Here is a 12,607-nt window from a genome sequence, read left to right on the forward strand (position 1 = left end):
ACATAATGGATTGCTAAAATATACTTGCTCTTATTAAAAATTTGAACATAATGGGTAATTTTGTAATTTCACTATACATTTCTATGAATATTTCACCATCAATCAAATATTGTATTAGTAAAAATAACCCAATTTTTTCGAAAAAATTAACACTTACCAAACATCTTTTTGTAATTTACGGAGACCAAAAAATTTCCTACCATATTCTAGGATATTTTTTTTTTCGATTATAAAAAATTTCTCCGATACTAAATATTCCCTCAGGGCTAAGAGTTAGATGATATTTGGCACTTCCTCAAACCGCCTTCAACTCTTGTTTTGCTCTCGTGCATGCTAATACAGCAGGGGTAGAGAATTTACTTTGAGATAATTTTTTCTTGGTCCTTTTTTTTTTTTTTTTGCTTTGTTGTTTTCTGTTTTCTATTATTTTGGACTTAGCCCTCTCTTGTTATCAAAAATTAAAATACAATAAAATTAAGCGTGTACTTAAATTATTTTATTTGAATTTTTTTAACAGCTTAAGAATTTAAAATAAAGGGGTTTGGATTTGTCATTTAATATGACACAACAAAGTTTCATAGACACAATATTTTGTGGGACCCACATTCTTTGAAGAAAAAAAAACTACGGCACGCAAAACGAATCCTTATAACATTACACAATCACTTTTCCTACAACATAACTCTTATAAAATCCTAAAATAAATATATATTCTCTTATAAAATATTACTAAAATTAATTATAAGCACTTGAATTAAATTAAGAGATCTATTAATCTCATATTGCATGATAATTATCTCATGCAACAGAGATAAAAAAAGAAAAGAAATAATGGACCCCACTATTTTATCTACGTTGCATGATATAATTATCTGATGTAATATGAGATAATTATTTCCCTTAAATTAAAAGTGGTAAGTATAAAAATAAATAAAAAATGCAAGATTGTTCCGATGTGGAACTCAGTAGTGAGTACAGTGAACTGGGGACACAATCAAACAAACGAAGCTTCTACAGTGTATCTTGTTCTTTGTGGTTAAGATCTTCGGAAGTCGCACCAGTTTTTTGTTCATAATAGCTGTGTTTTTCTTTCGTTTTTTTTACACACACGGATTCTTTTTCACAATCCAGTGAGTGCTATCACTTCCATTTTTGGCTTGAATTGTTATGCTTTTGCTTTGTTACATTACCCTTATAAAGTGTTAACATCATTACACCCTTTAATTGTTATATGAGCTTTCTTTGTGCATGTTGTTCAGGTTCTACCAAGATAACATGGAGGTGCAGTGTGCAATAAAAAATGATGTCACTGAAGTAATGGTTTTTTTTTTTTTTTGCTTCATTTGGATATGATTACTTATTCTGAACAATATTGGTTTATGTTATGATCAATTATTCTGTAAGTTGCGAAATTCTCATGCTTCTTTTTATGTCTCTCACTCTCTCCCCTTATTTGTTACTTTGTTTAGCTAATTGGAAACACTCCAATGGTTTATCTAAATAAAGTTGTGGAAGGTTGTGTAGCCCGTATTGCTGCCAAGTTGGAGTCAATGGAACCCTGCTCAAGCGTCAAAGACAGGTATTTAAGAGTTTACTGTTTTTCTTTGTCAAAAACAATGAAGCATTGTTTGTGTTCTGATATTTGAGTTGTTTGAGAATTATGCTGCTATATCATTGTGAAATAAAAGAGGGTGAGTCTTGGAGCAATGGTAAAGTTGCTTCTTCGTGACTGAAAGGTCATGAGTTTAAGTCTAGAAAACTGTCTCTTTGCAAAATTGTAAGAGTAAGGCCGTGCAAAATCGACCCTCACCTCTATTTTCACTACATTTGGGTTTGCCCTATCATTGTGAAATATAAGAAAGGGAACTTTGGTGTTGTCAACATATAACATAAAGGTCATAGGTTCGATTTATGTAATCAGCCTCAAGTGTAAGGTCAGGCTACCTACGGAAGACGCACACAATGAATTTGACCCTTCATTGGACCCTATGCAATGTGGGAGCTTTATAGCACCAATCTGCTTTTCTTTGTTTTGTGAAATGGAAATTAATGTAACTGAAGTGATTTGTTTTCCTTAGGTCTTGAATCTGATTTTGCTGGGAGTTTTATGTGAATTGCTGAAGAGGCTGGCTACCCTGTTATTTTGGTTGTCTTAACGTTGGGACTTTATGTAAAAAGAGAAATTCTCGCTTTTGTTTGGGATGCAGGATAGCATTAAGTATGCTCAAGGATGCTGAGGACAAGGGTCTGATTACACCAGGGAAGGTTGGTAATAGAACACTTGTTTTGAGGCGCTGCTTATTGTGCATGTGTGATACAATTTATCTATTTAGTATTTGATGGCTTTTTCCCCCCTATAAACCAATCATGCTTGAGTTCAAATTGTTGGGTTTCTTGAATGAGATTTTAAAATTTTTTTCCTGGTTGTCGACTTGGTTAAATTGAACTGCTGAAAGACTGTCCTCGTTGAGACTACTAGCGGAAACACTGGAATTGGGTTGGCATTCATTGCAGCACTTAAAGGTTATAGGCTAATCCTAGCAATGCCAGCTTCAATGAGTCTTGAGAGAAGAATTGTACTTCGTGCTTTGGGAGCTGAGCTACATCTCACGGATCCTGATAAGGGCTTTAAAGGTAGTCTTCAAAAGGCTGAGGAACTATTGAGGGAGACACCTGATGCTTTTATGCCTCATCAATTTGAAAATCCTGCAAATCCAAAGGTAATTTATCTTGATGTATTTTACTCTAGTAAGGTGATTGTCTGATGAAAAATCTGTCGCATCCATGTAGATTCACTATGAAACCACTGGCCCTGAGATATGGAGAGATTCTGGAGGGAAAGTTGATGCCCTTGTAGCAGGTATAGGAACTGGGGGAACAATAACAGGTGCAGGGAAATTCCTCAAGGAGAGAAACCCTGAAATCAAGGTTCTTTCTTGTCTTCACTCATGCCTGTTGGATTCTGGAGGGGAGAGAGTTTAAATGCTTGTAATTAACTTTGATGGTAATGTTGTGTGTTTTCATCAAGGTCTATGGAGTGGAACCGGTTGAAAGTGCTGTCTTGAGTGGAGGACAGCCAGGTAAGTTACTTTGTAAATGTTGCACCTATCTTTTTACTTTTTCTTGTCATATTTTCTCTCCATCTATAACCTCTCCAAAAGTACTTTCAACTCTTTTTCTCTTTAAATTATCGAAATCTTCCTGGTGGTCACTTTATAAGATTTTAATCTCTGGTTGATTTTTTATGTCTGTATTTCAATTTTCAAATGCTATTCAGATAGTAAGCCAGTATGTATCTTAATATGCTAGAACAAAACCAAACAGCTGGTGCAATTTTACTGAGTTGCCTGTTTTCATTGAACTAGTAATGGACTATGAAAAATGAGGGTATCAATCATAGAGAGGGATGTGATATATGCATCATTGCATCTATCAAACACAAACATTATATTGCTTTCAATTAAAAACCAATTCCCCTATTAACTTCTTGAACTGCATAAGTAAATTTCATTTGGCATTCCTTTCTTTTGAACTTCGTTGGGCAATATTTCACTCAGTATTTTACTTTTAAACTCTGATATGTAAATGGCAATATGCTAACTGGACATGTTGTACGTATATGTAAAAGGCAAGCATCTGATTCAGGGAATTGGTGCTGGCATTGTTCCTTCTGTGCTGGATGTTAATGTGCTTGATGAAATTATTCAGGTTACATTCAAAATACATATATTGTTTTTTTTTAGCACTACAATATTGTTGAATGTCGTGTAATATAGTGTCTCTTGAATATCATAGATACAAGAGGAAATGATAGTAATCCTTGTTGTATTAAACTACACAACATTGGTGCTATTATATAGCAAACCAATTGAAGAATACAAAGAGACACACTCAATGTGGGACTTCTACACTATTAACACTAATACTCTTAACACTCCCCCTCAAGCTGTAGCATATAGATCATATGCTACAAGCTTGATACATAAATAATACTCCCATTAGGAACCAAAAACAACAATGCTACATCAACGAAATGAAATGACTAAGTACAACAAATCAACTGGAATGACCATCAGTCTGAAGAGCTGATAAAGAGACAGTGTTGGAATGGACATCAGAGCATGGATGGTGCCGGAATTATCATCGGCAAAGACAACTGAGCTGACCAGGACATCAGCATCAAGATCCCTCTCAGACATTTCATTTAACAGTTGGTGAGCAGCCGTGGTTTCCCCTTGACTATGCTACAAGCTTATTACAAGAAAGACCAAGTAACATAACATCAAAATAAATCTCCTAAATGAGAAACCAAAAATCAACAATGCGCTAAAAATGGAAATGAACATCAACATGGAAGATAAATAGTGCTCCCCCTCAAGAGGAACTTCTAAATAGTGCCGGAATTATCATCGGCAAAGACAATTGTGCTGGAATGACCATCAGCAACATGGACGGTGCTCCCCCTCAAGAGGAACTTCTAAACAGTGCCGGAATTATCATCGGCAAAGACAATTGTGCTGGAATGACCATCAGCAACATGGACGGTGCTCCCCCTCAAGAGGAACTTCTAAACAGTGCCGGAATTATCATCGGCAAAGACAATTGTGCTGGAATGACCATCAGCAACATGGGCGGTGCTCCCCCTCAAGAGGAACTTCTAAACAGTGCCGGAATTATCATCGGCAAAGACAATTGTGCTGGAATGACCATCAGCAACATGGACAGTGCTCTCCCTTAAGAGGAACTTCTAAACAGTGCCGGAATTATCATCGGCAAAGACAAATGTGCTGGAATGACCATCAGCAACATGGACAGTGCTCCCCCTCAAGAGGAACTTCGGTGTCGGAATTAACATCAGCGGAGACAATATCAGCAACTTGGACAGTGCTCCCCCTCAAAGATGGATGATGAATAGTATAAATACTCCATCTTGCGAAGAAAGAAGATTAAAGAAAAACAAAGTTTCGCGGAATCGGAAAAGTCGCCGGAGACGGCGGTGGGTCGTCGGAGACGGTGGTGGATCGCCAAAAAAGTCGCTGGAAAGTCATCGGAAAAGTCGCCGGAGACGGCTGTCAACGGTGGACGACGCGGTCAACGGTGGTCGGTCAACGACAACGGTGGTCAACCCAACAACTTCCCAAGGATCATTCTTTTCTGATGTGACAGATCAGTCTAAGCTGCAGTCACAGAGCATACTAAGAAAAACCCGAAAAAGAAATAGCAACGGGAATCCCTCAAGGAGGGTGATATCTCTCTATAACCATATTGAAATTATGGAAAATAGAACTAAGTTAAACGGATTAAGATTCCTCTTGTTAGGCTCTAGATACCATGTTGAATATCATAGATACAAGAGGAAATGATAGTAATCCTTGTTGTATTAAACTACACAACATTGGTGCTATTATATAGCAAACCAATTGAAGAATACAAAGAGACACACTCAATGTGGGACTTCTACACTATTAACACTAACACTCTTAACAGTGTCCACGGAATTTGTTTTATATGATATAGAATCACTTGGGTTTTTTTTAATGAAAGACAAGTCTAAAGTTCCCCCACTATTTGCAAACTTATATTACATGTTTCAAACACAATTTGGAATCTCATTCAAATGTATCCATTCAGATATTGTTAAGGAGTATTTTGAGATCTATAAAAATTATTAATGTAGTGTCACCCAATAGCTTAAGCTTTTGGGTTGAATTGGTTCTTTACATGGTATCAGAGCCTCGGTGTACCGGGTTCGATCCTCACCGCCACTCACTTTCTTTCTAGTGGAATTTCTTTCTTCGCACAGGTAGGTGGGTCTGTGCATTGTCCACCCTTCAAACCCAGTGGGTTCTCGTGTGAGGGGGCATGTTGAGATATATAAAAACCATTAATGTAGCCTCACCCAATAGCTTAAGCTTTTTGATTGAATTGGTTCTTTACAAAGTATGTTAACCAGAGCCTGTCAAGTTTCTTTAAAGAAAATGGCCTTGTTCATGAACTTGCGTGTGTTGATACTCCCTAAAAAATGGTGTCGCTCAGAGAAAAATTAGACATTTCTTTGAAGTTACAAGATCCCTATTATTCCAAATGTCTGTTCCAAACTCATACTGGGTAGAGTGCCTAATAAATAAATAGGCTCCCTTTTGGGGTTCTTAACTATAAATGTCCGAATGAAATAATGGTTTTTTTCCCTTCCATCCCTATTATGAAGATTCCTAATTCTAGTGTCTTTGGACATGTTGCTTTTGCTCATATTCACAAACATCATTGCAGTTAGCTTGATCCACGTGGTGTATAGTGTATTTCCCTTGCTTATTCACCTTCCAAGAAAGGGCTAGCGTAACTGGGTCACGAACTTAGATTTAGATATTTTCCCTTTAATTGCCTTTACTTTCTAATGCAGCTGAAGGCGCTTGCTCTAGTAACACTACCTCCCCTGAGTTTGGTACTGATGACCTTGTTGAAACTGAGAACAGCTCTCTTCTTTCTCATACTGCAACTCAATCAACAACTATATCTGAACCTGTCCCTCTCACTTCACCTTACATAACAATATCTGACTTGCCGTGATCACCAATTTTGGTCTGCAAGAGTAGGAAAGAGCCTAACAACAATCTCAAATGTTCAATCCTTCTTTAAGTGCTGAAAATGTCATGACTTCTATACCTGATCCTAACACTTAAACTGCTCCTTTGAATGATTATGAACATAACCTTGGTAATTTGTCTGTTGTATTGAGAAAAAGGGAAGATCATGTAATCAATACCCTATTTCTAATTTTGTCTCTTCAGAAAATTTGTCTCCACAACACACTAGTTTTACAGAAGCCATTGATTCTATAGGAATTTCAGAATCTGCACAAAAAGATGTGAAGAATAAGAATTGGATTGAAGCCATGAACGAGATGAGTGCATTGGAGAAAAATTAGACATGATTCATAGTTGATCAGCTCAAAGAAAAGAAGCCAATAGGATGTCTATGGGTCTATAATCTATAGTACAAGTTCGATGGTACCTTGGACCGGTACAAGGCGAGGTTGATGGAAAAAGGATATATCCAGACATACAAGGTTGATTATTAAAAGATTTTTGGTACAGTGGCAAAGATGACCTATATAAGGATCTTGTTGTCACTTGCAACTCATTTTGGCTAGGAGTTATAACAATTTGATATAAAAAGTGCTTTCTATGCTAGAATACATGGAGATCCGATCAGGCTAGGAGTTATAACAATTTGATGTAAAGGGGATAAGGTTTGTTATTTGAAGAAGGCCTTATATGAGTTGAAGCAATCATTCCAGGCATCATTTGGAAGGTTCCCTTGGCAATGTCTGCATTGGGGTATAGAAAAAGTCAAGATGATCATACATTGTCCTTTAAACACTTACAAGAAGGCAAACTAATAGTCCTTCTTGTGCACGTAGGTGATACTATTATCTCTACGGATTATTTGACTGAGAAAGAAATGTTGAAGAAGACTAGCAGCTGAATTTGAAATATAAGATTTGGGATGACTGGAATGCTTTTTTGGCATTAAAGTTGCCTATTCTAGACAAGGCATCTTTGTATCTTAAAGAAAGTATGTTCTTAATTTACTAAAAGAAACATGGAAATAGGGTGCAGAGCTAATGGAGTTCTCATTGATCAAAAACCATAAAATGGGGAATGAAGAGGAAAGTACTATTGTTGATAAGGCTCGAAATCAGAGACTATTAGGAAGATTGATTTATCTATCTTATACAAGACTAGATTGGGTCAATTATAGATGGGAGGTCAACCTTCTGTTACTCTATATTTCTTGGTGGGAATTTAGTAACTTGGAGGAGTAAGAAACAAAATATTGTGGCTCGAGGCTGAGTTTGAAGCCATGGCAAAAGCGATTTGTGAATTACTATTGTTGAAGATTGTCTTGGATGATTTAAGGGTAAAATGCGGTGTTCCCATAAGACTTTTTTGTGACAATAAATCTGCTATTTGTATTGCCTACAATCTAGTTCAACATAACAAAACCAAGCATATTGAGATTGATCATTATTTCATAAAGTAAGTTTTATAGTGGTTTGAGTGCTACTACCTTTGTTCCCTCATATCTTCAATTAGCGGATGTGCTAAAAACAGTGCTGTTCACTGAAAAGTTCCAGAACCTCATTTGCAAGTTAGGAATGTTTGGTATCCCTTCACGAGTTTTGGGGGACTTTTATGAGGTCTCACATTGATTATGGAGATGCTGAACTGTTAGCCCTGATTGTGTTGGACATAGTAATAGTATTTCGTGGTGTATTGGGAGTATTAGGATCGTTAAATAGTCACTGTTGGAAATAACAATTAATAGGATTTAATGAAGCATTGGAAAATCAAGACATTATTAGGGATCGTTTCGTGCCTATTTGTTGTTTTTGTAAATATAAGATGTATTGGTTCTTTGTTGTATTTAAATACAGCCTTCTGAATGCAGATCACTGAAATCTTCTCTATTATTTTCCTTGCCCTTTTTTAAGTGTGAATGAGTTTTAAAGATGTAGTTCCCATATTTCATTTCATCATTTACATGTTCAATTGAAGGTTACATATCCTTGTGATACATAAAACTGCAAATAATTTGCTGGTAGTTTCTGTATGATTATTTTTGCAATGTGAAAATTCAGACGATAGCTGTATGTTTCTGTGGAAGGATTTGGCTCTTGGTTTTTTAACTTTTTTTTTTAATTGTTTTTCAGGTATCAAGTGAGGAAGCTATAGAAACTGCTAAGCTGTTAGCCCTGAAAGAAGGTTTGCTGGTATGGCTATGGTTATATTCCGTTTCTTTTAATATTAATATGGGGAAGGACATTGTAACAACTAATTAGTGTTACTACCAATCAATTTCACCGTTAGATCGATTATGTTGATCCAACAGTTATATTTATTTCCATCTTTATATGGTTATGATTCCCCATATTTAATATTTTATACTTATTTTCACCTTTGTATAGTTATAATTTTTCATATTTAATACTTTCACATTAAATACGAGGAATCATAACCATACAAAGATGGAAATAAATATAACCGTTGGATCAACATAATCAATTTAATGGTGAAATTGATTGGTAGTAACATTGATAGTAATATTCATCGGCGGACCTGTTTTGGTGCAAGTGTGTGCAAGTGCACACACAAATTTTTGGAAATATATATATATATATATATAGAGGTAGGATCATTTGACACCGGTGTCAAATTTGAAATTTGACACCTTATCTGAGAGCCATTAGATCAAAAAAAATCAACGACTCTGATTTGTAAGCATGTGACACCATTGATCTTTTTTGATCTAACAGCTCTCAAATGAGATGTCAAATTTGACACTGGTGTCAAATGATCCTGTCTCATATATATATATATATATATATATTTTTTTTGAGTCCTTAACAAAAATTAAAATTACAGGACCCAATTTAATCTCTTAGAAAAAAAAGTCGACTCTCGGTCCCTTAAAATTCCAAAATAGTTAAATAGACCCGGTTAGTGGAAATCGTGGTTCCTCTGAAATTCAAAAAAGACCTACATTAGTCCCTCAAAATGACTAACATTGATTAAATTGGGTCCCATAATTTTTGTTGAGACCCAAAAGTTACTTTATTTTTGTAGTAAGTTCAAGTTTTCTTTTCATTTTTTGTTTATATTCATTTGTTTTTTAATACATTTAAAAAAAATTTAAAAAAAAAAACTTTCGGGGGCATTGCCATCGAACTCCATCCCTAAATGTGCAAACATAAATAAAATTGCTTGGATCCGCCACTGGTAATACTAATTAGTTGTTACAATATCCTATCTCTATTAATATTCATTATTACTTCTTTTTCCCTTGGCCATTATGTGTATTACTTAATCTATCTCTTTTTGCTGCGACTGTGTAATCTGTTTTACCTTCTTACAGGTAGGGATTTCGTCTGGAGCTGCAGCAGCAGCAGCAATAAAATTGGGAAAGAGGCCAGAAAATGCTGGGAAACTCATCGTTGTAGGCCTACTAACCTATCTACAACTTCAAAAACATTTCGAATTGACATATCTGTAATTATGATATATTGTTTAGCATTAAATAAACATACACGGATACACCTACAAGTCATGTCACTAATCTATACATATTACTTGTAAAAGCAAGCTTTTATAATGGCACACACCATGGAAAATACTTGAAGTTTCATGTGCATTGATCTAGTGATAAGGGTGTCTATAGTCATGTCGTAAGTAGATATGTTACAGAAATATAAAAACTATTAATGTAGTCTCACGTAATAGCTTAAACTTTTGAGTTGAAATGATTCTTTACATGGTATCAAAGCCTGGTTTAAAATAGATTAAAATGAAATCATATCTGTACGATGAATCCTTATTAATCTCCCCATCATTTTGGTTGCTGCAGGTGGTGTTCCCTAGTTCTGGAGAGCGTTATCTCTCTTCTCCATTGTTTGAATCCATTAGACATGAGGCAGAACAGATGACGTTTGATTAGGGAACTGTCATTAGTCCTGTTGCTGGTTAAGAGACTTTGGATTCACTTATAAATCTCCTTTACAGAACTCTGAGAAGTTATGAGTTATTTTTATAGCTCAAGTTTGATTGAAATACAATATTGCCGCTGGTATGAGGATAAATTCTTGCATAAGAAAACATAATAACATATCTAGTAAAGTAGGAACTACCTCAACTCATATATTGACATATAGGCCATTTTATCAGTGCTGCAGTAGTACTAATAATGTTTCACCCAAGACATATAAACCACTACTCACCCCCACCACAAAGAGTTTGTAGGGCATTTAATTGAGTCCTCACCCTGAGGCCTGGATTTCAAGTTGCTTACCTCCATGCATGTTAATGGTCTTGGTTAAACCCCTATTGCATATACAAATTATGTTGTACATTATGAGTGCTGGAGGCCTATTTCATTATTGAAAGTTATGAAACTTGATACCTGAACTAAAACTACAATTTGGAAACACATTTTTTACTTGGCCTTAGAGATAAGGTGCCCCCTAGTTACATTCAATTGAAGTATATATGCAGTTTTGACATAGATATGCGAGGAGAAGTACCATTAATATGTTTCCAGAGTAGATGAAAATTCCCATAAATTGATTGTAATCCAAGAAAGTTGAATTCATTTGCTTAAACCATTATGTTAAAATTGTACTATTAAATTATACCATTCTCTCATTCTTTCTCGGTCACCATTAAATAACAATTGAGTGTTGTTACGCTTACTTTAACCTATAAGGGAAACGAAAGATGCTAAAGTGCAAGGTATCGAGAAAAGGAATGTGCTGTCTCTTTGAATTGTCTCTTGGAGAAAAAGTTAGAACCTTGAAGAATATCCACTTCAGAATTCCCTTATGGGAGGACCCTTTTTGTACTCTTTCCTCTGCCAGTATCCTGTTTATTTTGTCATTTCATTTTCAATTATAGGGGCCTTATCCAAAACAGCATTAGCAAATTGTGCACCAACCCTTTAATCCATGACAAAGCATGCAACCAGAGTCCACTCCTGACATCAACTATGATCACTATGACATTTTACCAAACCACAACCTGCCTCAGAATTTGGCTATACCCCAGGATATTGTATACTCTTTCCCAGTTATCTAACTCAATCACTTTTGAGGAATACTTTTCAGAAAGATTTATCTGTTCCAGACATATATATTCATTAGGATTTGCTTACAGATTTTTTTTTTTGTTTTTTTTTTTTAAATTAGAATCCGACGTCGGATCCTAATAATAATGTGTCTGCGTTAGACAAAGTTTTTCTGGCAGAAATACTTTTGCCTACTTGTTATACTCATAGTCACACTTTCAAATAATATTTACCTTTTATTTTTCTTGAAAAAAAAAAAAGTTATTGAAAGTGTTTGAATTTGACCTTTTGAAAGTGGCAATCATGTTCCATGATGCAGATCTTGTTCTCCCGTATGAACATCAGAGCAGATTTTTGTGCTCCAAACATTATATTAATCACTTGCTGATTTGTTGATCTTGATGGCAGTAATAAACAAAATAAAATTTGAAAGTCATTCTTATTTCTAAGCACAAAAATCAAAGTCAAGAAAACGAATGGGAAGGAATTTTCCACTATTGTATAGGAGAAGGTGCAAAAGACCAACAAGAGTTAGGTACGTACTACGTATATCTAACAACATCTCATGTGTTAAGATTTAGTTGACATTTTAAGTCGTGGTTTGATCACAGTTTAGATTATTTTTTTGGAAACTTATCACAGTTTAGATGAAATTGATTTTTTCTCTAAGAAACCTGATTTGGCTTAAGACAATGAGAATACTAGCAAGCAATAGTCAAACATTACATACCCATGAGATGCATGGCTTTGTAGTATAAGTAATGTTTTATTCTTATAACATCAATCATTCAAAATGTATACAAATTTGCTATGACTCCAATGGCATATAAAGAAAAACATAAAGTACGAGACAGGAAATTTCCATCATATTTCCCTCCCGTTCTAAAGATTTTTAATTTTACTTTAAAATGCATATTAAAAAATACTTAATTTTCACCAATTTCCTTTTATTATCAAAAAAAATATTGAAGTTGAAAAATTAAGAAGCTTA

General features: G+C 35.1%; 1 protein-coding gene across 2 annotated transcripts; it reads left to right on the top strand.

Moving 5' to 3' along the window:
• Positions 1–985: 985 nt before the first annotated feature.
• On the top strand, positions 986–11,065 carry LOC133283834 (cysteine synthase-like). 2 transcript variants are annotated; one of them, XM_061480745.1, is made up of 11 exons: positions 986–1,130; positions 1,260–1,314; positions 1,470–1,579; positions 2,208–2,265; positions 2,457–2,720; positions 2,791–2,928; positions 3,029–3,080; positions 3,629–3,708; positions 8,714–8,773; positions 9,916–9,996; positions 10,405–11,065. In XM_061480745.1, exons 2-11 carry the CDS (start codon positions 1,276–1,278, stop codon positions 10,492–10,494), a joined length of 972 nt encoding a protein of 323 aa, XP_061336729.1. In that variant the 5' UTR covers positions 986–1,130; positions 1,260–1,275; the 3' UTR covers positions 10,495–11,065. The 2 variants fall into 2 exon arrangements, with proteins under 2 accessions (XP_061336729.1, XP_061336730.1); XM_061480746.1 differs by lacking the exons at positions 3,629–3,708; positions 10,405–11,065 and having other exon boundaries at positions 9,916–9,995.
• Positions 11,066–12,607: the final 1,542 nt, after the last annotated feature.

The sequence above is a fragment of the Gastrolobium bilobum genome, unplaced genomic scaffold (genome assembly GCF_033153095.1).
Source record: "Gastrolobium bilobum isolate Gb01-03AN ecotype WA unplaced genomic scaffold, APGP_CSIRO_Gbil_v1 utg15969, whole genome shotgun sequence".
Taxonomy (NCBI): domain Eukaryota; kingdom Viridiplantae; phylum Streptophyta; class Magnoliopsida; order Fabales; family Fabaceae; genus Gastrolobium; species Gastrolobium bilobum.